This window comes from Periophthalmus magnuspinnatus, chromosome 10 (genome assembly GCF_009829125.3).
Source record: "Periophthalmus magnuspinnatus isolate fPerMag1 chromosome 10, fPerMag1.2.pri, whole genome shotgun sequence".
In the NCBI taxonomy this organism is placed as follows: domain Eukaryota; kingdom Metazoa; phylum Chordata; class Actinopteri; order Gobiiformes; family Gobiidae; genus Periophthalmus; species Periophthalmus magnuspinnatus.
Window position 1 is genome coordinate 28,056,001 of NC_047135.1, and position 26,615 is coordinate 28,082,615.

Below are 26,615 nucleotides of genomic sequence, written 5' to 3' on the forward strand. Positions count from 1 at the left end.
TACCATCAGGGTTTAATTTAGGAATGAGACTAAATATACTGCATAGATATTGCAGATTGCTTAATCGGTATAGAATAGAAACATATTTTCCTACCAGGCCATCATAGTTCCATAGTAACTGGTGACAATATTGCTATTATTTATGCTGCCTCTTTATTCACCCTTACCTCGCCACAGGGTTACCCACGTAACAGACACCAGATCTCCTCGCTGCTCCTGTCTCTGTTCTCTCTCACCACCACTCTCTCATCGCGAGACCTTAAGCAGCGCCTGGTTCCATGTACACACATCCATCAATGCCAGGAGAAATATGCTCTGTACTATTGACAGGACAGGTGCAGGATCCAGCCACAAAGTAGTACGAAAGCCCTTTGCAGGAACTGGCGTGCAAATCCAGGCTGTGTAGACTTCTAAAATCCGCCAGAGGTATAAAAAGGAGAGAATTTAGTTGATGTCGTGTAAGCTGCTATACCTGATATTTCTTGCAGGCTCTGGTGCCCTGACCTGCTGGCTCTCCTGGGATATCAACAGATCAACGCAGCTGCCAATAAGCCTTTTATCCCATGTTTAACTTCATTTGACAAACCTAAAACTAGGTTTCACACACTATATTTTGACTTTGAATTATAAAATTAGTTTAACTCCTAGTTATTGTTGGATCCATACATATAATAACATAGGTATATATCATATATTTCATCCCCAGGTTTCTATCTGATGTTTTTGTTGACAATTAGTTATTCAGCTTGGTTCTGAAGTCCTTCTATAAACATTGTCAGAAAAAGGTTTTTTTTGGGTACACCTCGATATATTAAGAACTACCCAGAATGCAGTTTGAACCTTATAATTGTGGGCCAATTTGTCATAAACATATTTAGGTTTATCAAGTTTTTACTTCACTCATGATTCTAGTTCTCTGAAAAGTTTATAAAATCCTAGTTTTCCAGCTCTTATTCATGGACAGGCAAACCAGGATTTAAACAGATGTCATCCAGACCAGTTCCATTAGAAAAGAATATATTTAAGCCAGTTTGCTTCAGAGCTACATCAGAACTGAAGACGCTACTTTGATGAGTGACACTTTAAAAACTGGTGTTATTGGAGTGTTGAAACTGTTCATATATTATATTTTACTTTCTTTTGCCATAATTGATAGAAAATCATGCATGGTAATTGCTACATGCATCTTTGTCATTCTAAAGACAAATTGTGTTTTTCAATTTGCAATATGCTGTTTTAGTATTGTCAGTCCTGTATAGTATGATTTATTTGTATGAAAGGAAGAAATTACAAGCAGATGGTAGCATTTGTTGAGGGGCTGTAGATTTCAAAACCTTTTTTAAGTTGTGCCTGTCCTTTCATACAGGATGAGTCTGCTGCATTTGATCTTTCATTGTTTACTCGTCTTCAAAACACTCCGCACTTATTCTAATGCTATTTTAGCCTCTAGAAATGTATAGGTTCTCATTATAGCATATATAAAAGCAACATATGGAGAAATGCCATACTTGCTTTAGTGAACATTCAGTCTTTTCCTTAAGTTGAAACATGTGATTTGTTTGTGGTTCGTGTTAACGCAGAGCAGCAAGAAGTCTTCAAGTGTTTCCTGAACCATGATTTTTATTGTTTTTCCTGTAATAATTCAAGATAAGATGTTAAAACTTAGATATTTCACTTTTTGACAGATTATAGTCTTTTCTGGTGGATCAATTGACTATTTGAGAATGAGCTGCAAATCGTAGGTTACATCATCCACTAGGGCTGTCACAATGGCTTAAAGTGTGATATACTGCTGAAAAAAATGGCAATAAATTACAATATTGAAGACCACTTTATACTTTATCTTTATATATCAAAATCTAGGTTAATTCCTGGGTTCCAACTGTTTACCGAATGTCTCTACCCTCTCTGTAGTCTCCTCGAATAAATTTAGCTGCAGCTGCCCGAGCCAATAAATCCTTTGGACCAAAATCTAAAACATAAAATATTATAATTCTGTTATCTGTTTTCTAAATTGACCATATTTCAAACAGATATCACAATGCACATCAGTAAGGAATATGTGTTTGTATCATTGAGACAGCTCAGCTCAAATGTTACAAGGAGAAATGGGGAAAACATCCCTACAAGTCCAAAACAAAATACATATGACAAATGTTAAGCCCAAAAATGTTGTTTTAAGTCAACTTTTGTGAATAATTTTGTTTGTATAGGAATTACAGACCTATTTGGTGGGAAAGTTACTGATGTTGATCTATTTTTCCTCCACTGATACACAAAACACTACAGTTAAGCAGTTTATAGTTTTTGCAATTAGTGCAAATACATTGTAAGTTACTAGGCCAGGTGTATGTTCAGCCTAAAGTGTTTATCTTATCATTTAATTTAGTTTTAAATGTTGTGCAGTATTGGGCAAATTGCACAAAAAAAACAGTATTGGGCAAATTGCACAAAAAACTATGACTCAAAATGACTCTTTTGAATTCATTTGTGTTGATTTTTCCACTCTCCTTTTGTGAATTGTTTATGGTTGGTGCAGCCAATCAGATTCAAGATTCAAGATTTTAAAACAACAAAATTAGGTTTAGAGCATGAAACACTGCATAATAAATTCTTAGAGTTGATGCGGCCAGTCAGAGTAGAGCTGTTCCTCTTACCCCCATGTGGAGCTTTTGTGCTGGCCTGTCTTCATGCGTTGATCATTGTGTCTGATGGTAAAATGTTCAGACTTTACAAAGGCTTCAGGCCACGATTGATTTGGTCCATATTTTAGACAATTTTATAGTTTCACATTCCATTTCCTGCTCTACGGTTGAGTCCGACTGTTTGTGGTGAAGCGTGGTGAAGCGTGCCGCCTTGGTTCTGCACGCCTTCCCAAACAGTTAGACTTGAAAACATTCTTAAAAGTGGTTGATAGATTCTTAAAAGTGGTTGATATAAATATTTTATATGGTTTCTGTTCAACATAAAGGTCAAATGCTTTTTTTTCTGAATAGTCCAAAGATCTACCCAGAGCCACCCAGAAAATAATAGTGATTTGCATTTAAAAGAGACTTGGAAAATTGTATTGTAGCTGCTGACCTTTTCTGAGCCACTGGGTACAAAACATTTCAGGAATATTCAGGAGACATACTATGTAGAATCTAACTTAAAGTGCTCTATGACAGTGTTCCCTCATCTTTAGCTTACTCATAGTGATATTTTGATTCATTCATGTAGTAATCCTTAGAAGACTGAGTACTACTACCCCCTATTTCTCCCCATATTTCTGTACCTAATTGTGAATTATATTATAATTACATTACAATTTTTGAAAATAGAAGCTCAAGAGTGATACATGTACACATAAATGACTGATGCTTGGGTAAAATGCCACTATATAAGGTTCTGCTGTTTCAAACAGGAAGTCAATGGTTTTCATATCTAGTATTAAGCCATTTTAGATCATTATTGTGGTTTACAATGAACAAAATGGAAAATTATGATCTACTTATAGTTCATACAGAGTACCTGAAAAATGAAGAATGTCTTCTTCAACCACAGCTTGTTTGCATTATATTTATGAAGTTGGCATTTATGAACACTTGGTGGACCATTTGAATCTTCCTGTGCACAAGCATATCATGCTTTTGTGTCATTGTACGCATCCATAGGAGGAAGTGGAGTCACTGGGCTGTCAAAACAGTCTAGCCTGCTAAAGGGACACTGCTGTTTGACCAGCCAGACAAGTTTATTAGTTGTCCTGAAACCACAGCCAATGTTCCCGGAGCCCTCTCACCCCGCCACTCCCAGGGGCCCCTTGGTATGAGACATCACTAGGACCCGCCAACACCCGAGCCTGAGCAGGGCCCAGAAAACAAACATGTGTTGATTGGGATTGGACAGCACTCTGATCTTAGAATGCAAAAACATGACAAACACAATGAAAACAAGAGAAAAAAGGCAGATTTTAAAAAATATACATTTTAAAAGTGCTGTACCAAAAACTTTAAAAACAGAACTAGTTCATTTTAAATGGTTTGCAGTGTCCTTAAGTTATTCTTCATTTATTTTATGCATTCCGAACATCCTAGTTACTCATCGCGATGAGTTTAGAAGCACTTTTCATGACTGTCAGAGGCAACTGCGGAGTTTTGCAGTGATCGTAAAGCTAACACAATATCTGTACTGGGGAAACACAAACTGTATTTTGCTCAAATGGGAAAAAGTTAGGTACAGAGCCTTTTACAGATTTGCTTCAGTTTAGTCATTGCCCTTTAAAAGTACATATCATGTTACCATCTGCAGTTTTGGTACACGCATAACAATATTTCATACATTTAATTTGTGAAAAACTTGCCTGGTTTATTTTTGGAGCCAGTTGACTTTGATTTAATATACTGAGTATACATCTATGGTTTATTTTCAAAGAATTCTGTGCGTCTTGAAAGTCTCCATTAAAATGCATGATACACTGGCTGAAAGCGAAAATAATTAAACTGACGTATGACCAGAATGCGGCAAATGTTTCCACCAGGGCTGCACAATTTCAAAATCATGATGAAAAAAATACCATATGCCCTAGTGTAATTTTCCCTCATCTCATACGTTTTGAGCTTGTGTGGGCAGAGAATAGCTTTATGCATAGGTTATGTTTCATTCGTGACATTCTAGACTTTGATTTCATGATTTCAGATGGGAGACAGGAGCCAAAATTACACTTGCCATATTAATCTTGTGCCTCAAAGTCTTGTCAGCTGACTATCACAATTATCACTCCATTTGTGAAACTATGTTTTTGACTTGTTTGTTTGTGCTGACAGAGAAGACATTGAACATGTACCAGTTTTTGTTTCATATGGCCCAGTAAAACATTCTACCTGATTCTAACCTGCCCCTATTCCCATTTTCAGTAAAGATTAATTGTGTTTTAATGCTCCAAAATGCTCTCTAACTACAACCTGTAATATGGTGGTACAATGCAACCTGCTTGTCTCCGTGGAGATTTATGCCATGCTGTTGTCGAACATTATAGGCTGAGTAATACCATCTCCATGACGACAAGTAGGCGGTGTTAACCTTCACTACAAATTTTTTATGCACTACACCTTTAAACTACAAGCAGTTTAGAATGTTGTGATGTCCCAAGAACCTAACCTACAAAACACATCTTCACTGTTGCATTAGACCTTTAGATTCCTGTCCTTTGATATGCCCTGTGGCCCCTGTTTTGACATGCATCAAGTTCAATTTGTAGGTAGACTAATAGTAAACGGATTATCCCTGTTGAGATAACCTGTGATAGCCGTGACTGTGATAGGAGCATTAGTGCATCCGTGACCACAGCTACCGAGTGTGTCAGATTACAGGAAGAGCGCTGGTGGGGCCTTGCAGTTTAAACAAGAGCCACATTACAATGCATGCAGTGCGGGTTAGCATTTCTGACACATGATGACAGATTGTTTCACTGCACCGAGCCAAAGAAAACACCATCCACAAGCTAAATGCTAAAAGGCTATGCTCGCAATAACGCAATTTCCATCTCACTAATGTCACAACCCCCACTTATAAGATTTTAATTCTTCCTCCATAGATGGCTGTCTCGCTATGTTTAGTCAGTATGATGACCAAGAGTGGAAAGGCTGCCTCTTGGCTTAAATTAAAAATGAGATGAATCCAAATATGTTTTAAATTAGGTTGAGAGGTTTGTCAAAAATGAGACTTATTTAGACCAGGGCTGTTAAATAGGCCATTCTGCGTTACAAATTAAACAGTGCATCGTAAAAGTTTTTTTGGCACCACATTTCATCAGAGAATGCATTGCCATGATTGGATTACAGCTTTTAATACTTTTGTGTGTATTAATGTCAAAATACTACAACAGCACCAATTCAAATGCAAAATATGTTTAACCCACTGTTTACTAAATACATTCAAAACAACTCGAGTGACAGTGGAGGATGGTATATTCCCACATATTAGCCTGTCGGACCCCCGCTAACATTAAGTGGCTGTGGCATTGTGCACACATTACCGGGCCTGTCAGTCTGCTGTGATGCATTGACAGAAACCATCACCATAGCACACAGAGGAGTTGTTTTCCTGTGAAGCCGATACCTTGGTCTAAACACTTCAGAGGTACTTCCTGTGCCCTGAGGGGTATCCATACAAAAACATGGGATCACTTAGTCGTGGCGGTTTAAGCACTTTTAACAGCTTATTTGGGTCTCGATTTCTCTAATACAACAGTTTATTTAGGCTTACCTTTGTCAAAAATGTTTCTTCATAGGTTGCAGTCATATTGTAGGATTTGAGGATGCCGTAATTTCAGATAGAGGGCAGATATCTAAATAACTGAGGGAGCTACTGTTTTTGAAAGAATAATCCAAATTTATGATCCAGAAATATTGAACTTCATCATTATTTGTTGGGGATTGGCTCCACAAACTTGCCATGTTAATCTTATCGCTTTAGGTTCTTTCAACTAACAACAATCTTTGGGATTGAATAATGGTACCACTTTCTGGAGCTATTGTAAAAAAAATATTTCCCTTTTGTTTATTTATGCTGATAGTAAAGACGTAGAACTTTGCGCCCATTTCGGTTTCATGTGGGTAGGCCCAGTATTTACTATATTAACCGTTAAGTTTTAAAAAATGCAATCTAACAGTTAAACAGCAAGTTTCACCTTAGAATTCCGAGTTGCCCTTCAGCTCAATTTAAACTCTAGGGATTCTAATATGTTTTAATGCCACATGAATGCAACCTATCTGGGCACATGATAAGAGATGCTTCCTATCAGGTGTTTATCCTTAAGGCACTTTCTTTTATCTCCTCACAAGTTGACCTGTCCTTTGTCAATGGTGACCTTACAGTAAGTGGATCTCTTGTTTCAGGCCACTATGATGTTCAGCTCGGGCGTCTTCTGGATGGGCCTGTTCTTCATCCCCATCACCTCTTTGGTCTTTGACGTGGCCTACAAAGTGTGAGTCCTCTCCTCCATAGCACTTCTCACAATCACTGCAATAGATATCCCATAAAGGAAATCCCCTCTGGATCCCTGTTATCTGTTCCAAAAGATCTTTTGAAATTTACGGACTTCCAGCAAATTTATAACATTCTCTTTCACTAAAAAATCCATGGGAATTTTTTTGCTCATCACGAATCTGGATGACATCAACACACAGATGATTGAACATGTCATGTCATGCACATTTTTTAACCTCAATTTTTTTAACCCATCTACTTATGGTTGGTGACAATGTACCATAATTATCCTTTTATTTTGTCTAAAGGGTGAAAAGGGTGTGCTTCAAGACTTTGGTGGATGAAGTTCAGGAGTTGGAAGCTTTATCCAAAGATCCTGGAGCAGTTGTCCATGGCAAAAGGTAAACTATTACGTCATAAATTAATTAAAATTTGTATTAGTAAAATTTTACGGATTATTTTTATATGGCTGGTGGGCAACAATGACAAATGATGAAAAATTAATACCTTGTTAATACTGGGACAATCTGATTGGTTCGTCCCAGACAGGTGGGCCAGTAGCTATCACAACAGTCAGCGCCATGTGTCTATCTGTGTCTATAACGAGCAGAGACAATTACTAATGTTACTTCTAAAAGCTCAAAATCACCTAAAGCTTCATTAGTATGTAATGCAGCATTAATAACTAATTATACATGCAAAGTTTCAGATACGTACAAGCCATGTTTTAGTTGTTAAGATTTCATTTAGTCCATTAGATTTGACCTGTATGCTAATCTCAAATGCAAATCACAATCACAATTTTAATGCATAACCCGCTGAAACAAACCAAATTCACATTTCAAATGCTGCTCAATTTTGTAATTTGTTGTTATAGAAATCCAATCCCAGTACCACCACTCACTGTAAAGATTGTGATGAGCTTTTTGTTTTCTTCTATTAACACTATTTCTCTTAATTAGAAGAAAACAAAAAACATATTTAAAAAAAAAAAAGACAAAATTAATTTTCTAAACCAAAAAGTAAACATTGTGACGCTTCTGATATTTGGACAGTTAATTCACATTTCCGTTGGAGTCTACATTTATTTACATTAGCAACTAGATACAATATGGCGGAAGTGGTGTTTTGGTCAGACGTTTGGCTGAAATGGATTGCATTTGTGCTGAATTTTGTATATAAATGTATTGGTAAGGGTAAAATTCCACTCAAATGTATGTATGTTTCCTATTTTAGCAGCTTTTATGTTGGATTTTGATTCTATTCTAGGCTATATATTTTCTTATTCTAGACCATATACTATGCATTTCTTCTATGTTTTTTTTTATGTTGCCCACCTCTATTATACAGTATATGTATAATTCAATTGACCAAAATCTGTCTATGTCCTACTTAAAACTGTGTTCTGTTTTCTAAGTTTTCAACACTTGCTCCAAATGGCTATAAATCATGTCCAGATAATATCATAATAACACTGTAGGTCTTTTTATATAAACCCCCTGATTATTGTTTTCTTCTCCAAAATCTCTCAAACTTGGAGAACAATCCCGTTTAACCCCAAATTCCCTCATAATTCCCCTAAAGCACCCCACACCCCTGCCAATTTGATTATTACGTGGAAAGGCAAAATCTTCAAAATTACTAAATTGCTGCAGCTTGACAGTAATATTGGTAATCATGTCAAGGGAAGGTGTCCATTCTTCACATTCTGATCATGGACCTCCCATATTTAAGTCATATATTGTTGAAGCACGCTCTCTTGGGTCAGCATCAGGCCTCGGTACGTATCCCCACCCTGGCTCAAGTCCCAACCCCAGCACGCACCCCAGCACCATATTAAAATTAGGAAAAGGTTTGATATTCTATTCAGATAGCACATTTTTAGAAAATACAATGTATTTTTCAACCCATAATTGTACTAGTCTTTATATTATCATGTGGTGTCACACTATTCTGATATAGATAAAAAGATCATATAAAAGTATCCAGGTTTTTTTTTTTTTCTGTATTGATATTGTTTCAAATTCAAAGTATGTAGTCTTGATACTAGTGTTAGCAATGAAAAGTATATTTTTTGACAACCCTTGGGTCACTCCATGCTTATTTCAGTATACACTATAAAATGCAATTTCAAACACCCATGTTGTCATATGCAAGTTAAGTTATCAAATACCATTCTAAAACTAGCATTAGTCCATGCCCTAGTAGAATGAACTTCCGCATATCCTAAATGCCCTCACACAGCCCTCTGCCTGTGCTGTTGGGAGTAGCAGGTAGAGCAGTTGGCAGCCTCTGTAACTGTGGAGGGGCTTGGACTGAAACTGGATGCATGGGACCATTAAACCTGCCTGTGGAGCTCTGTGGGTTTTAAAGGCCCTGTACCTGATTTTTACAGTCTTCAAAATGTAAAAAAATAGAAGAAGTTAATTTTAAATTGTTTGCAGCAGTCCAAACATAATCCTCACTTTCCCAACGTATTCCTAACATCCTAATTATTCACCTCTAAGAATTTATATGTTATGGAGTTATGGAGTTTTGTGACACTGTAATGCTGACAGCGCACCAGCCTTACTTCCTGGTTCACGGATAATAAAAATACACTAAGATCTCATTTTGAACTGCTGCTAAGAACTGCTTTTTCATTATGCCTGTACAGGGGCAAAAAATGTTTACTTTATTACATGAAATACAATGCCTTTAACTTTCCTCTCTTTGCCTGTGTCCAGTCTGACGGAGAGGGCCCAGCTTCTGAAAAACGTCTTCAAGAAAAGCACCGTCAGTCTGTACCGTTCCGAGTCCTTGCAGCAAAACCTGCTCCGTAAGTTGTACAAATTCAACTTTTAAACTCACTCTTTGTATTTCTTTTTTTTTTCTTTCATATTTGTCATTATAATGTTTCCCAGTGCAACAAAAATACAGTTTATCACAGGAAATTTATCGGCTCGCACGTTATGAGTATGACTTGGGAGACAGTGTACTTCATTATTCTTCCACTTATATAGACCTCTAGAGGGGCCGTACTCTCACCTCTGCACATAAATACTGCACTCAGGAAACTGCAGGTAAAGTGTGTAAACAGGATGCTACGACTCTATGACCTCACCTCTCATGCATGATCATATATCTACCTGCTTTATGCAAAAATTGACATACATAAGACGTTTTATGGGACAAAAACAAGTGGGCAGTGTAGCCAAAAATGGTATTCAAATAAGGCTTATGTTGCTTCAGAATAATATTACTCAGGTTGAAGTACAAAGTAATGGTACAAGAAACTACCCAAAAAGAGTGAAAAAGTATTTGGACAAACTACTATTTAAGTATGAGTAAAAAAAAGAGTAACTGTCAGGGCGTTTGATTCATATTTTGCCATGAAGTAACTGGAAGACCAAAACATTAACGCACAGAATCTGGTATTTTGGCATTTAAAATTAAGAATGTACCACAAAAATTTGAAAAAAACTATCAACACTTTTACTCAAGTAAGAGTACTGGTGCTTACTTACTAAAAATAAAAGGAAACGTTTGGTGCTAAAAAGTACAAGTAAAAGTAACTCAGTAAGGTAACTCCATAAGTAGGTGAGTACTACCCATCTGTGAACAAAAAACCTTAAATCTCATTGGTTTTCATCTCTCTGTGCATGTTTTTGTTTGTCGTCTTTATTTTGCCGTGTTGAGTCTCTTCTGTCTCATCATTTTGTTTCTGTTTGTCTCATAGGTGGGGATGAGATCATTATTATGTGATTCCTTTACTTTTTTTTCCATCTCGAACATTAAAACCTGTCCCGATAGAAGCCCCACCCCCTTTTAGCCTTAGCTAGTTGCCTCACTTCCTGTCTTCGCCCCCCCCTCTCACTCTCTTTGCCGTGGTGTGCCTCCTCGAGTGCTAGCATCAGTTGAGCGACTTCATGCTAAAATGATGAAATGTTGCGCTGTTATTCCCCCACTATGCACACGTCCCAGCGGGGTCTGTTGAACTCGCCCTCTGGCCTCAAGGTACTCACCAAGTCATTTGAAACCTGAAGGTGAGTCAGGGTCAAAGGTCAGAGTGGAACCCTAATGTTAGGAACACACCTGTAGGATACACTGACTAGGCCATAGAAGTTTAGAAGAGTCTTATTTGTACCATTTTTAAGTTATTATAATTTGTCTTCATTCAGTCTTTCATTTTAACAGGTTGCATTCACGTAATATTGGAAAAATCAAAATTGAGGTGGACGGCAAATTCTATGGTGGAATTTGTTGTGTAATTATCAGATTGCAGATTTGTTGACATGGTCTGTAATTACTGGCGCAGTTCAATATCTTCTCTGTTCGTATAAATAGCTTCAGCCCCAAAAATGTGATTGTTGTCGGTTGAAAAGACCTTAAGCCATGTGATTATTATTACAAATTTGTAGAGCGAATTCCTAACAAATAATGATCAGGTTAAACATTTGTGGATCATAAGTTTGGATATTTCTCCTAGAGTTATTCATGGGTTTCAGGCAAATGATTCCTTCTCGATTTGAAAGATTTTGTTAGGACATTTTCCCATTCAAAAGAGATCATATTTATTTTAATTGCATTATTGCCAGAACAACAGAGGTCCATTGCCATACCAAAACTTTCAAATCAGGAAGAAATCTGAAACCCATGAATATATGCCCCTGCCGTCCATCTGAAATCATAACCATCAAATTTTAGAATGTGAACGCAACCTATTGTTTTTTTATCATTCTCTATCATTATCTAAACATGTGTTGTCTTCCACAGACGGCTATGCCTTTTCCCAAGATGAAAACGGCGTGGTGTCTCAGTCTGAGGTGATCCGGGCGTACGACACCACCAAACAGAGGACCAACGGCTGGTGAGATCCCGCCCCCTCGCTGCGGCCGGCCAATCAGGAACCACCGGGCCGCTTCCTCTGATACTGAACCAGTAGAGACGCTGTGGTGCGATGGTGTGAGGTAGTGCCCAGCGTCTCACGGGGATTTACCAGTAACATTAAGAATACAGATGGACACGGGTAGTTATGTAAGAGAGGGGAAGATCCACACAAAGGGACACCACACACGCATATAGGAACACATCACTCTCAGCTGTCACGTCCAGCAGACATAATGAGCACTGTGCTTTCTTAGCAGTCTGTGGTCTGACGTTCTTCACTGTCCTTGCAGTTTCAGCTTGAACAACTCTCCTTTCGCATTGGTATGATAGATGATGGTTTAAGGACCAGACCAAAAACGGTTCGCATAATTGAAGTCCATTAAAACGAGCTGCTTTTGACACTGTTATTGTACAACATTAGACAATGTGTGATGATGAGGATATAGACTTGTGTAAGATTGCCAAAGAGCAGTCGTGTATACAATCTTCTAAGTACTAGTGAATTGGGAAAACCTTAAACCAAATGTAATCACACATGTGCGTGTATTCCAGCACTAAATGGACCACTTTTTCGCAGACATGTTTGTTTTGATTTGCACTTGAGAAAGCATCTATTGTGTAACGCCTTACATATGCTCATGCCTTCATCTTGTATTGTGCATATTTTAGTTGAATATTTAATGTATGTTACTAATGTGCCTGTTTTTGTTTTGGTTTGTCCCTCAAAGCCGTAATCTCATGCCACAATGTCCACTTTTCTTATGCTCGGCACATACTAGCATTCCACATGTCACTCCTGTTTGAAACAATCACAACGGTGCCTACGTAAACCTTCCCTCGTAGATGATAGTTAGACAAGAGCAGATTAGCCGGCTATCTTAGGACAGTGCTCCTCACACACCCAGTGAAGCATAACCACAGTATTGCACTTGTACAATGTGATACAACTGAGCGCCTTGTGGCACATGTTCGGCTCTCTGCAGTGGTGGCTTCCACTCTGTGGTAATGTTACCTACACGTGAAGATCCTAACCTTCTAACACAAGTGCCATTAGTTTAAGGGAGAGAGAACTTAGCCAGGAAACTCCACGTCAATATCAAAACAACTTTGTCTCTATAGTTATTTTGTGGATTTGTATTTTTATATTGGAAATGTCTGACTTTTGCATTGACTGGCTTTGTAATGAACTGTCTGTAACTTTAGTTCTTTTGAGAAACTGGCAGATTAGGATCGCTTGAAAGGGTAAAGTGAGCTTTGTTAATGTCTTGTTATTACTATAATTATTATTGTAACAGCCTGTTTTATTTATAATTGAGTACTTACTGTCTGTGTGATTGCTTTTTTCTCCCTATGGGAGACGAGGTTGTGTATGTGTGGGTCTGCATGTGCATGTGTGTACTCTGTGGATAACCTGAGACTGCACTGCATGTTGTGTCTGAGCTGGGAGCGTACATGTGGAGTGGATGGGGGGGTGCAGACGCCTGCTGCAGTTGTCCGTCTGTGCTCCTCACGTACAGTATCTGTGTGTACTGCTGTGTACTACTGTGTGCTGATGCATGGCCCTTATGGGCACACAGTGTCAGTCTGCACACACTTTTTCTCAAGCTCAGCTCTTTTTGATGGAAGATGTTGCACAATGCACTCAATGTACCTTTTCAGTAGTGATCTCTGGTATTCTGAGTTTGATAATTATTTGTGTTCATATTTGTAATTTATTTTTCTTCATGCACTGTACTTCTGCTTTGTGTTTATCAGTTCAGTGATGGTTCTGACTTTTTAATGTTGTCATCATGATTTTATCAAACCGCTGAATGTTGTTGTCGTGAAAAAGGCTTGGACTGTTGCTTTTATTTCCAGAAACCATTTTACATGTGGCTGTCTGTCAGATGTGGGCTGCATGAATGGATAACAACGAACTGTTCTCTCAAGTGTTAATTGTACTACTTTGACCACTTTACAGAATACTGCACCTTTAACTTTTCTTTTAATGTTGAATTTCTGTTCTAATTTATTCAATGATTGTTCTGCATGTTGGGACTGCAAACTTAAGTGTTGTCTTTTACTGCCATGAAAGACTACTGAAATAAACTGCAATCATGAAGAAATGATGTGCTGATCTGCTCATTCTTATTTACGTGATTTGTAGAACTCAATTTGTCATGGCCAAGTTTGTGAAACAAACAGGAAGTCTTGGCAATGAGAACTAAAACTGGAAATGAACACATAAAAAATGTCTCTTCCACCCATTGGCATAGTTTACTTTATAGCGGTTCCAACTTGTACACTGTTTTGAGAGCACACATTCTCTTTACTACAGCAGTCTGCTTTATTTGTCCAATTATCTTTTGTTTACTGATCTGTCTTGAGGTCATTTTGGATGAGGTTCATTAAGAATAGCATTGAGGGAATTGTCTCCATTGTCTCAGGCCTTACGTGACATGGCCAGAGTATGAGAGTGAGTTAGCACATTTTTGGTACATATCTGCATTTTGAGTAAGACTGCAAGATTGTGATTAGATTTGCGACATATGTAGGATTCTAAGTCCACATTGTAAACTCCAGGATCATCAACAGTTGAGAGAAATCAGTTGAAACTGATAAAGTAATACAAGACTCCCTTGCATTTTTTGTTGAGATCTAAACGTTCAACACATGTTTTCCAAAAAACAAGATGGAATATTTTGTTATTTGCATAGGACATTCTATTATCTAAATAATTGCAGTGTTAGCAATTTGATAATTGAACTAACTCAAATTGCTATATTGTGACAAATTGTATAGCCCTAATTTTTAGACAAACAACTAGAATAGCAGAGCGAATGAAAGGAAATCTGCCATGTTTTAGATAAGCACGGAAGAGATAAAACAGACTGCTGGCTTGTGTGCTTGCTTTGGACTAGAATGAAAAAAAAATCAAAAACTTGGAAGTGAATTGTAAAATTTGGAAACGCAAAACAAACATTTTGGAAACTTACATAGTGCACCTTTAAAATGGCATGCAACATTTTTGGTGCACGGTCTGCCACATGCTTGTCTCCATGGAGATGTTACTGCTTTGCCCAGAATGTTCTTCAGCCATTGAACATATGTACACAGAGATGTTATCTAGCCAAGTTACAAGTCAGATCTGTGGAGAGGTGAGGCAAGGCCATGCATGTTTTGTTTTTTTTTTTTTCCGTTTTCATTTTTAAGCAACAGAATAACCACAAGATAGATATGTTTAATGGCACAATGTGGAACATTCCAGACAATGCAATAATAGCTTCACGGTGGCGGGCCCCCTACCAGAAAAGTTACATAGTGCTCCCTTCAAGTTAAACATAAAATTCCTGTCATATTATGTTATTGTAAATAGAAATAATTCCCTGTTTAAACCCCACAGGGCACAACTGTGTGTAAGACTGACCAGGTGCTGATGGGCAGCACTATTTCACAGTTAAATGACCAGGAAACACAGTATTCTTTGTCCAGGCTTGGTGATACCTGTTGGTGCAACCTAAACCTCTATTTCTGGGATGAGTTGTTTTTAACACTGTGACCATGAGATGCTCATTGAACACTTACAATGACTGATCTGAGCGCCACATTCCTGGTGGGAAATGTGGCGCAAGAAGACTCAGCGACAGGTAAAGAGTCGGAGTGCGGTTTCCTTTCATTCAGGATACACTAACTTCCACCTCCTGTCATCCGGTTTAGTGTTACTCCACAGCACACAAGAGTAGAAAGAGACATTTTATTCATCAATTTTGGGAACCATTCTGACAACCCCACTCTGTACAATGTTAACCAAGTCCACATTTATCTTCCATTGTGTGGCAGTCATCCTCCCTTTAGAAAGATGTGTGATTGTCAAAGACTCATTCCCTGATGTAACAATGTCATTTAATGGCATATTCTCAGGAGTGGCAAAAACTCCAAATCTGATATCAAAAGGTAAAATATATGATATGTAACTGTTCCATGTGGACTGTTTAGTGAGTGCTTGGATGATGGTGATCCAGAGAGCTTCAGTGTGGTGGAAAAGTGCATTAGACAAACACTTTGGGTCCTCAGGTCCTCCTCCATCTGCTCCAGCCCTGTCACCAGGTAAAAGGTCCAGTAAGGTGTTTCTGTAAACCCATCAATACCGAAATATTGGCAAGATAGCAGTGTTATCTATGCTGGTTAGATATGGGAGATGTTGGGATAGACTCAAATATACTTTCCAGACGTGACTTAAGCCCTACTCAAAATATTACAAGAACAAGAGCACTTACTGAGAGACTGAATAAGCAGTGTTTGTTTCTGTGGCCTGTAGTAGTGGGATCTTTTCCGAACCAAAAGCAAGTGCTAACCAAAAATAACCATATCAGATTTGCTTTCATATGAGAGAAAGTCAAGTAAATTTAAATATTCCACCTCTGATTGATTGACAGAAACACGTGACAGATTGATTGGGTTCTGGCACACAAGGTAGCTGTTTGTCTTGTAACATGCCTGCGCTCTGTCAGCTCTGCCCAAAGTCGGCAAAGCCTTTGGCGACAGTGAAGGTGTCGGGCTGGAGGGGGAAGAAGTACTGCTGGGGCAAGAGGAACCCGGGGGTGTGCTGGTGCAGCTGCAGAGGGGGGTGAGCGTGACTGGGGGGCAGGCTGGGGGGCACAGGGGCCGGAGGGGAGGTGTACGGGGGTGGAGGAGGTGGAGTCTGTGTTGGGGTTGACGCTGATGAGGACACTGTGGCAGAAACCAGACACCCGTGCTGCTGCTGAGAGCCCTGACCCCCCAGGGAGAAGCGGCGCATGGAGCTGCCTCCTCCGGCCGAGCTGGAGCTGGTGGTGGCTGTGCTGGACTGGCGAGATGGAGCTCGCAGGGGGGGCCCCGTTGTCAGGATCATGGGGATGGTCTCACCCTGACAGCTGCGCAGAGAGAAGCGGATGGGCTGCTGCGTGGGCTGCTTAGGCCGAAGGCACGTACAGCAGTAAACGGCCACCAGAGACCCCACTATGACGAAGGCGATGAAGATACTGCCCACCATCAAGAAGGGCACGTACACCGGCTCTGTGGAGATAGGGACACCAAGTTAGAGAGACATGATCTGTGTGCACTGAAAATGACTTATTCCTATTTAAATATTCACAAACACAAAATAAATAGACAACCTCAAAGAGCATAACTGACACTCAAAAATGTATTCAGCTTTATTTACAAGTTTACAGTATTGTATGATCTGCATATTCTGACTACTGCAAATCCAAGTCTCTGAAGTTTCACTGAGCTAAAGGAGGAAATCAGATGAAGTTTATTTATTGTGTTAAGGAAATTTGAGAAATTGTCCATGGAGCTGCAGATCCTTTCAGGAAATTTAAGGAAAACTGATAAAGCTCATGTTTAAAGTAGTTTGTTATGAATGTCTCAGCAGTGGGTTAGGACCACACTGGGTCTTTTATGTAGCACCAAATTAAAGATTGTTGCAGCGTTCACCTAAATGCTCTGTTGCTTTTCACATCAAATGGAATCTGAGTTAAGGGTCAAACAAGATGTACGCTATACAGGTGGTGGTAACAGATATGATTTATGTTGAGAAGAAATCAACTATTGACGCAAAAGTCAAGGGTGTGCACATATTTGGAGGAGAGGTGTCATTTATCAATATAGAAAGTATGCAAATATGTATGTGAATTAATCTTTTGAAAACAAGCTGTAGTCTGTTGATGTGATGACAGCAGACAGGTCCAGGTCTGACCTGTATGCTCCCTGTGACCTCACTCAGAGCTGCTCCGCTGACCTCTGACCTCCAGTGGAAAGAAACATCTTTGAGATTGAAGTGAACTAAAACTTATAGTCACAGCCAAAATTTACTTGTTTGAAATACACTGGTCCAATATCTGACTGAAGTAATGTTTGAGTGTTCAATGAGCATATTAATAGTGACACTCCCTCAAAGTATTCACTAGTCACATCAATCTAACAAACCTTTCACGAATTTTCGTGTATTACACCTAAACAATGGTGCATCCTTACAGGCTGTTTATCAGCCACGCTCTTAAACTCACGTGCAGCGAACTCTGTGTTGTCTGTCTCCCTGTCGTTGGTGCAGCTGCCCTGGTCCAGCCGTGCGTCCGGGGCCGCGCAGCAGTAGCGCAGGGAGCAGGTCCCGCAGCACACAGTGGCGTCTGTGGTGTCGAAGTCCTCCGGGCACTGGAAGCCGTCATGATAATTCCCATTAGCGTCCAACCAGCCGTGACAGTACTCCCCCTGTGCGTCCGATATCCGCAGATTCCAAGTGAAATATCCGAGTAGGACGCAGTGGAGAAGGCACACCATCACGACCACTTTGAGGTCCCACGGGACAAGCGGGGACAGGACTTGAACTCCCGATGCCTGGCTGTAGGGCTACTTTCTCCACAAGATGAATGCACTGTCCGGATTAGGTCACAGTCATCTTTGCAACTTTTCAAAGTTGTTTGGACCAAACTTCAGTAAAAATCCTAATCGAAGGTGTCCAAATTAAGGCAACATTATTCAAAGTCCCTTCCAACGCAAACATGCTCCAGGATCCATTGGGGAAAACAAAAGTACTAGGTTCGTTGTAGGGGTCCGAGCACAGGCTGTGCGTTCTCTTCACTGAGCCGCGCTACTTTTGTGACTCTGATTTGTACGCGCGCACGTCACCCCCCTGCAGCTGACGTGCGCATTCACGTTGCGCATCAACAAGCAGCACCCAAACACCTCAGCGCGCGAGAGGGGTACTAAAAGTGTTTTAAGAGTATTTAACAATATAACAAACAATATTGGGTGCCCCTCGGGTACAGGTTATACGTGTGCTTAGTTTAATTTGACTTTATTTCAGAGAATGGTGATTGAGCTACACTCCAGATGTTTTGTTTTGAGGTCATGTATGCTAACTCAGACTTAACCCAATCACGTCCCACTGGGCTGTGGCGCAATTTACATTTGCGTTAACAGATGTTAATAGGCGGATTACCTGCAATTAGCATGATAGTTCACAGAAAGCAAAGCTCCCAACAACATTTTTGTTGATAGTGTCCTGTATGGCCCAGGTCATAATGTTTGAACCAAATCTCCATTTGCTCTGCGTAGCACTTTGGCTAATATCTTGAGCAAACAACAAGAAGTCTTAATATTTTTGTAGCTTTCAGGCCTTGGCCCACCTTTATAAACTGTGATCCCAGTATTAGGAGCAGGAGCGCGCGCCTGTGGAACAGTAGCGCCCCCGTGTGTTCGCACATGTTTAAACTCAGAAGATTGTCAATATCCATTTACCAATAGCAAAAGAGAAGTGATAGTTCCTACTTCATGAAGGTAAACCAAATGATAGGCTTTTCTGCGCTTAGAAAGACGTAATTTTTCATTGTCAGCACATTTCTACACACACAGCCTTGGCCTTTCAGGCGAAGCCAAATGCCTAATGTGTAAATTATTTTATTTTAAGTTATTTCGTATCTTATTTAATAGTAGTCTATACGTTTTGCATTAATCCACAGTCAACAGTAGACAGTGCCATACAGTAGACCTCCGTCTAGGTTGTTTTAGTGATTCATTAGTTGGTTTAATTGGTTTGCATTAGAGCTGGCACGCGCAGAATGTAGAGATGACAAAATGGCTCCCCTCTCTTCATTTAGGACAATGTGATTTTTTCCCCTCTCCAATAGTAAAAGCACAGCGCCCCGTTGTTGTAGACGTTGTTGTAGACGTAGTGAGGCAGCAGCAGTGGCGCTGGTCCCGCCTGTTCCCTCTGGAGGGTGTCCGTGTCGGCGCTCCCGGCTGGGGATTGGAGCGGGGGGTTGTCAGTAAATGAACCCACCCTCATGCTGTGTCTGTGTAGGGAAACGAGCCAGACAGTGACGAATCTGGAGCCCTGTCACCAGCTGCCTGTCACACCAGCACCACGGGACACTGACCTGCAGGCAGCCGCCACGCTACCCCACTTTCCCCATGGATGAAGAGATGCAAGCCCCGGACGAAGGACCATGCGCCCCCAAAATGAGCCGCCTTCAACGAGGTCCGTACAGCTCCCTCAAAATGTTCCAGACCAAGCGCTCGGCTGGTAAGTCGCGCTTTGATAGGTCCGCTATAGTTGAGGTGCCACTGCTCGGAGATGGAGGGGGGCACCAGTTCACTTTCCATCCCGGACAGCCTCATCCTTTCCAGCCACACCATCAGCAGCAGCAGCAGCGCCCACAGCTCCACCAGACCTGCCCCGCGCCGAGCAGCAGCCAGCAGCTCCAGATGCTCCCACAGCAGCAGCACCGACTCCCCTGTGAGAGCAGGCCTAGTAGCAGGGTGCCCACCTCCACCTCGGCGTGCGGCCAGCAGCGGCGTGCCAGCGGGGAACTGGAACCCAGGTTCTCCCCTGGAAGAGCTTCTCTGAGTCAAGCTCCAGACTGCACCTTTGCCATCAGCTCAGGTGAGTACAGACCTTTACAGAAATAGCCGCTCTGTGCGTCCCTCGGTGGCATTTTGAATAGTAATAATATTTTACTTCACATATAAAATTAAAAGAAATATTTTTGATGTTCAGTGAGTCAGTTCCTCATGTTTTATCCAGTGCTGTAGTGGGCTATGTGTCCACATCATCTTCGTTCACTGAGCAGAGTTTGAGCTGGTGCTAAAATGAGAGCAGTCATGATTGAATCTCTAGTGTACAGTGCATGTGCTACAAATTACATTGGGTAATTGTCTTTGTGTATCTATGTGTGTTCACTGGTGTGTGTGTGAGTGTGAGTAGGTGTGTGAGTGTGTAGGGGTGTGTGTGTGTGTGTGTGTGTGTGCGGACTTCAGTCTCCTGTTGAAACATATTGTTCCATGCTTATTTTTCTTCTCAGCTGCTGTTCATTACAGTGGCGTTGTGTGGAAGAAATGTGCTCCCTGAGCGGAGGGCGGGTCCATGGGAACCAGTATTAAGATGAAAGCAATGAACCTAATCCTGTTGTTTATGAAATTAATCGTCAAACATCTCATGCTCCAATCAGATAGTCATCTCTTTATCACTGCTACCGATGCAGGCTCAATTTGCTCTTCATTATTTTCCCCAAGTGTTTGGTCTGATATCAGGTTGCAGGCCTAGGTTATAGCAAGTTTAAAATCCAAGTGGACTACAAACATTTATTACTAAAACTTTTCATTTGAACCATTAAAAAAGTTTATAGCACTGCAACAACTCAAAAATACTGAAAGTTTTCCTGTGCATATGATACAATTTGAGCCAATTATAGCTTCTGTTTTTCTTCAAATGGTGCCTGATGGATCAAGTAACCAAATGCCCATTGCACAAAGAGAAACGCAGATCCTAGACTCTGCAATCAGGTCAGCACACAATAACACAAATTGCATTGAAAAGCCTTCCCAAAGAGTTGTGATTAAAATAAATGGGTCTCATAAATTTTCTTCTGCCAAGCGTGTTGTTTTTAATGAAATTTTATGAGGCTCTCAGCTCGCAGTGCCACAGAAGTGGTGTGATGGTGCTGGAGAGAGGGAGGGGGGTGTAGGCCAATGATATCAGATACATCTCAACGGGTAAACAGAGACCACACGCATATTAATAAATGCGACACATCTGCAGCGGCCTGATAGACACGTCTGAATGACTGCAACACAACACACAACTCATTTGGTCTCTTCTGTGTGAGGGCAGTGGGTCCATGATCATTACATGGAGCTATGGAGGTTTCATCACATTGAGATGCATGTGCACAGACTACGAGTGCTGACGAGATTGTTATACATTATGTTGGCTTAAAGGTCAGGCATTTTTTTTTATTTTACTTTAAAAAATATAATTATTTTCATATCAAAATTATTTCTCTTTCACCATTTTACTGCAGAAAACCGTCTCATCTTGGATGCCTTTGCCCAGCAGTGTAGCAGAGTCCTGAGCCTCCTGAACAACGGGCGTCTGCTGGAGCCCCCGCGTTCCTTCATGTCCAACATAAAGGTGGAGGACAGCCCTGGGGAGGACCCAGGGGAGGGCCCGGGTCTTCATGGCCCCGTCCTGGGGAAGACCAAATCTGAAGAGAGCTCTTCTACCACAGACTTGGAGGAGGAGGCTCAGCCAAGCCATCTGACCCGACAGCAGACCTCCGCTGTGCTGCGCATCTTCACCGACTCACTCCAGAACTACCTGATGTCAGGGCCCCGGCAGCAGCCCCTGCTGGCCCCAGGCCTGGAGAACGAGAGCCCACCTGTGGAGCCCAGCTCTGGGCTGTCCCCTCAGAGGCACAGCCTGGGAGGCTGGGGCTCCCCCACACCCTCTGAGTCCTATGGCCACCCGTCCTCCACTCTGCCCGAAGAGGAAGAGGAGAGCTGCTGCCCCCGCTGTGTGGAGCTGGAGCAGGAGGTACTGTCCCTGCAGCAAGAGAATGAGGAGCTGCGAAACAAACTGGACAACATTCCAGGTGTGGCAGGGAATCCCAGCTTTGTACAAAATATGTTCTCTATGGACATTTTTGTTTGTATTAATCTTTAATTCCATTATCTTTCCCCAGTCCCGTGTCAAAATGTTCTTGACTACTTCAAGACGGTTCTTGATTTTCACAACCAGTTGATTCAGCCAATGCCAGAAGAATCATTTATTGAGGTTAGGAGGCCAACACATCTTTTTTTGTTGTGGATATTTGCTATGGAGATAATTTTTGTTTTGTTTTTACCAGGAGGAAGAAAGGCAGTCAGTTTTTGAGGTGAGGTTTTTTTTCCAAATCTGTCAGCTGGACAAAAAGTTGTAGGAGTGAAGAGATTTCACTGCTCATCCAAGCCGCTGATGTCCAAGGCCCCCATTTTTGTTCAAGGAAAAAATCACTTTCCTAACAAAGAATGCTTCTTTATCTCCTCTCTCAAACCATTTATTTCCTTTGGCTAAGATCTATTCCTCACTATCTACAAAAGAGTGGTTGGTGGTTTTGAGATGGAGATGTACGGCAGACTGAGGTTGCTTTTTTTTTGTTTGTGGCTCGGGGTTTTGCCACAAACAAAGCAATGTGGTCTACTCCATTCAGTGTAGTGAAGACTACAGTGAGCGTTATATTGGAGAAAATAAACAGCCACTCCATTAGAGAATGTACCAACACCATGGCGAGAGCTCCTCAGCACCCCAGTCTGCTGTACATCTCCATCTTAAAGCCATCAGCCACTCCTTTGAAGATACAAAGGCCAAAGAACATGAATGGTTTGAGAGGGGAGTTAAAGAAGCAATTGTTTTGTTAGAAAAGACAAATCGTTCTCTGAACAGGAATGGGAGCCTGAGACATCAACTATCTCTTATTTATAACTCAACCCTCAGACCTAGGTCTAAACAAAGAAAACAATATGGCTATCCAGTATGCTAATATGTGTGAGAGCACACATTAGGGGCCTGAATGATTATGCTAAGTATGACTCAGGTACAGTTCACACTTAGTGTAGCTCATAAGACCTAGCCTACAAACAGAAACTGTAAACAACAAGTGTGTTAGTTTCAGTGTTGTTAGATCCTGCTTTCAGGCAGTGTCCACCAGTAATTTGACCAGAATTGAAGAAGTGGCTTGGATGAGTCTTCAGTCCTACAATTTTTTTGTCCAGATTTGAATTTTTCTTTTACCAAAATTATAGTAACATAATGGACAGTGTACTATTGCCAATTAGCAAAATGTAAAATGCCTTTTGTTAAAGAAGTTTGAAGACAAATCACAATACGTAATTTCAGCAGGGAAGTAAGCAGCTCTTGGAGAACTACCCCCTCTTCATCACTAACAAACAGTGGGACGAAGCAGTCAATTCCTCAAAGAAAGATGGCCGACGACTTCTGCGGTACCTGATCCGGTACGTCTTCACCACAGATGAGCTCAAGTTCTCCTGTGGGCTGGGCAAGAGGAAGCGCTCAGTGCACTCAGGAGAGCCAGGACTGGAGAGGCGACCCCTAAACCCCGTCAAAGTCAGCTGCCTCAGAGGTACCAATATTTCTGCACAATTTATTACTACTTCAAGGAGACATATTACGTAAAATAAACTTTTATGTGTTTTTTAACCATGTTATAACAGTGTTCCTTTTATTATTGTTTTTTCAATTGATTAATGCATGTTTGAGTAAACCTGTCTTGTCCTATATTTGAGGCTTGACTTTTGTTTAAGCCATATCTGTGTAATCCCTCAGTCGTCCAGGTCTGATCCCTAGCAAAAGAAAAATATAAAACTGGACATAACGCTGTAAGAGTGAAGACAGGTTCTGTTTGTTGGCTAGGTCTATTGTGCTACCCTAAGTGTGCACTGTGCCTGAGTCCTACTTAGCATAAGTCAGACCCAAAGCCAAACAAAGAAAACAATAGGGCTAGCCAGGATACTAATAGGTGTGAAATCACTCATTAGGGGCTTGAATGACTATGCTAAGTAAGACTGCACACTTAGGGTAACACAATAGACCTGGCTAACAAAAAGAAACTGTAAACAATAGGTGTTTTGGGTTTCATTATAGTTAGCCCCTCCCTTCAGATAGGTATAAGGCAGTGTCCACCTGTAATCTGACCAGAACTGAAGAAGTGGCTTGGATGAGCAGCAAAACATCTTCACACCTACAACATTTTGTCCAGTTGACAGATTTTATATTTTTCTTTTGCTAAGCTTTAAGCCATGTTAGAATGCTGTTATCTCCTCCAAAAATTCCCCAGAGTTGCTTTTTGTTTCATTCACACGTTTGAGTAATTTTTAATTATTATCAGCCTGTCTACATCTCAAAACTTCAAAATGCTTTGTTCCACCTTATGATGTCATGAACTGATAGTTTTCAAGTTAACAGCTGCCTTTTACCTCTAGTTCAGTAGAGACAGGCAATTCCAGGACTGAAATTATCCAAAAACACAGTGGAGGACTCTTGGTATTACCACATGACATCACAAGGTAGAATAGATTGCTTTCTGTTTGAGAGAAGACCTAAGCCTATATGTGCAAGATTTGTGTGTTAAACATGTGAATGAAACAAAATACAACTCCAGGTATATTTTTGATGAGTAAACAACATTACAACACAGATCAGAAAATAACATAATATAGATCCTTTAATACTAAATACCGGAAGAAAAATACAATTCCTCTTGTTTCAAACTATAAACATACTGAGCCTTAAATTAGCTTTGCAGTTTAGTTTTCAAGAGATTGAAACTGTCCTATTTCCATCAGAATTTATCCGGATGCACTGTGCCTCAAACCCGGACTGGTGGATGCCTTCTGAGGAGCAGATAAATAAAGTGTTCAGTGATGCCGTGGGCCATGCACGTCAGGGCCGGGCAGTGGGCACGTTTATGTGCAGCAGTGGCAGCAGCACCAGCAGTCTCTACACGGAGGCCTTCGATGGGCACTTATCACAGGACGAACTCTTTCTGAAAGGCTGCCAGAACGGCCCGTGCGACTGAAGGTAAAATATGGGAACAGATTGCACATGCCTGATTTGTAGCTGTACAAGAACATATCCCAAAACTATGACCTCTATCCTGTCATGTTACTATAAAGAAAACATTCCAAACTAATGGGAAAAAGGTGAGTTACCTTTATGGTTGGTTATGTAAAGTGTCAGATGAACTGTTCTAAGCGTTATGCCAGTCATATATAACAGCATTGTCTTTATAAATTTAGATTATGTGACTTTTTAAAATTCTATTTTCTTTTTAAAACCTGACACAGCACATAGCAGTTTTCATTTTGATTAACACCTTTACAGCAAGTTTTTTGGTAGATTTAAAGTAAGTTATTTGTTACAAAGTTATGGGAACAATCCATTGAATACGCTGTGTCCTGTGCAGTTTTGCTCCACATGAATATTTTTGTTGTTTAGAGCACTTATGTTGTATAAACACAACTGTATTTCTTTTGTGCACACTTATATCATCTGCAGTTAGCGTGAGTCCATGTCTGGCTTAATTATATATACTCCTTCATGTTTGGACGGTATGTTTACTACAATGTAGCACTGTATTGTTTTGTTTTTAAGGCAGCTGCCATACATACTTGAATGCCTTAAACTTTCTTCATCAACTATTATTCATATGCTTATGTATTCGCACATCATAATCTATGAAGGATTTGGTGAATAAGTTTATAAAACGCACTTGGTTTTAAATGAAAATCTTATTTGCACTTATCAACCTCACTGAAGCAGAGACAGTGAGAAGTCAGCATTTATGCCTTTCTGAATGACTCCACATATTTGTATTGTATTGTAATGTGAACAATTCCCTTCCAGCTACTGTTTTCTATGGTTGAATGTACAAGATATAGTATATTCAGAACGTTTGCCAGTGTAAGTGTATAAAATAGAACACAACTGTGTGAGGTGTTCTCTTCCTCAAAGCCAAGTAGAAAAGTGCCACAGAAACCCTCCTCGTACTGTTCCTGATGTTTTTTTGTTAAAACTCAGCATTTTGATGGCATAGGCATATTATCCTCAAAGTTCTAATCACACTGTGAAACACAAGTAGTTTTTTTACTGATTCCAATTACATTTTTGTTTATTCTAAATAAATTACACTTGAAATTGTGTGACTGGTCTGAACTGTTTGAACATTCAACAACATTCACACAACATTGAACAACATCCTGAACAGTTTTAGAAAAGTCTCAGTTGAAATTCGTGTAATGCATTCTCCTTTATCTCCACAAGATGGCAACACACTCTTGGACATTTGCTTCATTCCAGCCGTTATTGTTATAAAAAGCCAAGTGTTTAATAGTAAAATTAAGGAGGGATTATTAGTCATATTAAAAAACAATAAATGTTAGTGTCGCTGGTTTAAATGAAAAAAAAAAAAAAAAAAAAAGATTAA

At 40.3% G+C, this 26,615-nt stretch overlaps 3 protein-coding genes across 7 annotated transcripts in view; 2 read left to right on the forward strand and 1 right to left on the reverse strand.

Annotated features, from left to right (window-relative positions):
- atp8a1 (ATPase phospholipid transporting 8A1) overlaps window positions 1-13,940 on the forward strand; it is a 101,025-nt gene extending 87,085 nt beyond the window's left edge. For all 4 annotated transcript variants that reach the window (XM_055224606.1, XM_033973580.2, XM_033973582.2 and 1 more), the window contains 4 exons: window positions 6,876-6,964; window positions 7,275-7,367; window positions 9,693-9,784; window positions 11,722-13,940. In XM_055224606.1, coding sequence (XP_055080581.1) covers window positions 6,876-6,964; window positions 7,275-7,367; window positions 9,693-9,784; window positions 11,722-11,819 — 372 coding nt within the window. In that variant the 3' untranslated portion in view covers window positions 11,820-13,940. The remainder of the gene's footprint in view (window positions 1-6,875; window positions 6,965-7,274; window positions 7,368-9,692; window positions 9,785-11,721) is intronic.
- Window positions 13,941-15,202: 1,262 nt separating this feature from the next.
- Window positions 15,203-18,437, reverse strand: shisa3 (shisa family member 3). Its single transcript, XM_033974701.2, has 2 exons — window positions 17,865-18,437; window positions 15,203-16,869 (listed from the first exon to the last, which is right to left on the reverse strand). Exons 1-2 carry the CDS (start codon window positions 18,133-18,135, stop codon window positions 16,322-16,324), a joined length of 819 nt encoding a protein of 272 aa, XP_033830592.1. The 5' UTR covers window positions 18,136-18,437; the 3' UTR covers window positions 15,203-16,321.
- Window positions 18,438-19,581: 1,144 nt separating this feature from the next.
- LOC117378158 (BEN domain-containing protein 4) lies at window positions 19,582-26,329 on the forward strand. Of its 2 annotated transcripts, none has more exons than XM_055224928.1 (6): window positions 19,582-20,239; window positions 21,657-22,226; window positions 22,317-22,408; window positions 22,482-22,508; window positions 23,510-23,753; window positions 24,976-26,329. In XM_055224928.1, exons 1-6 carry the CDS (start codon window positions 19,768-19,770, stop codon window positions 25,206-25,208), a joined length of 1,638 nt encoding a protein of 545 aa, XP_055080903.1. In that variant the 5' UTR covers window positions 19,582-19,767; the 3' UTR covers window positions 25,209-26,329. The 2 variants fall into 2 exon arrangements, with proteins under 2 accessions (XP_055080903.1, XP_033830593.1); XM_033974702.2 differs by having other exon boundaries at window positions 23,513-23,753.
- Window positions 26,330-26,615: the final 286 nt, after the last annotated feature.

Coding starts and splice junctions, on each gene's coding strand:
- LOC117378158 (XM_055224928.1), top strand. CDS start 19,768: ATGGATGAAGAGATGCAAGCCCCGGACGAAGGACCATGCGCCCCCAAA. Junction 22,409..22,481: donor CAGAAGAATCATTTATTGAG/GTTAGGAGGCCA, acceptor TGTTTTTACCAG/GAGGAAGAAAGGCAGTCAGT. Junction 23,754..24,975: donor CAAAGTCAGCTGCCTCAGAG/GTACCAATATTT, acceptor TATTTCCATCAG/AATTTATCCGGATGCACTGT.
- shisa3 (XM_033974701.2), bottom strand. CDS start 18,135: ATGGTGTGCCTTCTCCACTGCGTCCTACTCGGATATTTCACTTGGAAT. Junction 16,870..17,864: donor CAACACAGAGTTCGCTGCAC/GTGAGTTTAAGA, acceptor CTATCTCCACAG/AGCCGGTGTACGTGCCCTTC.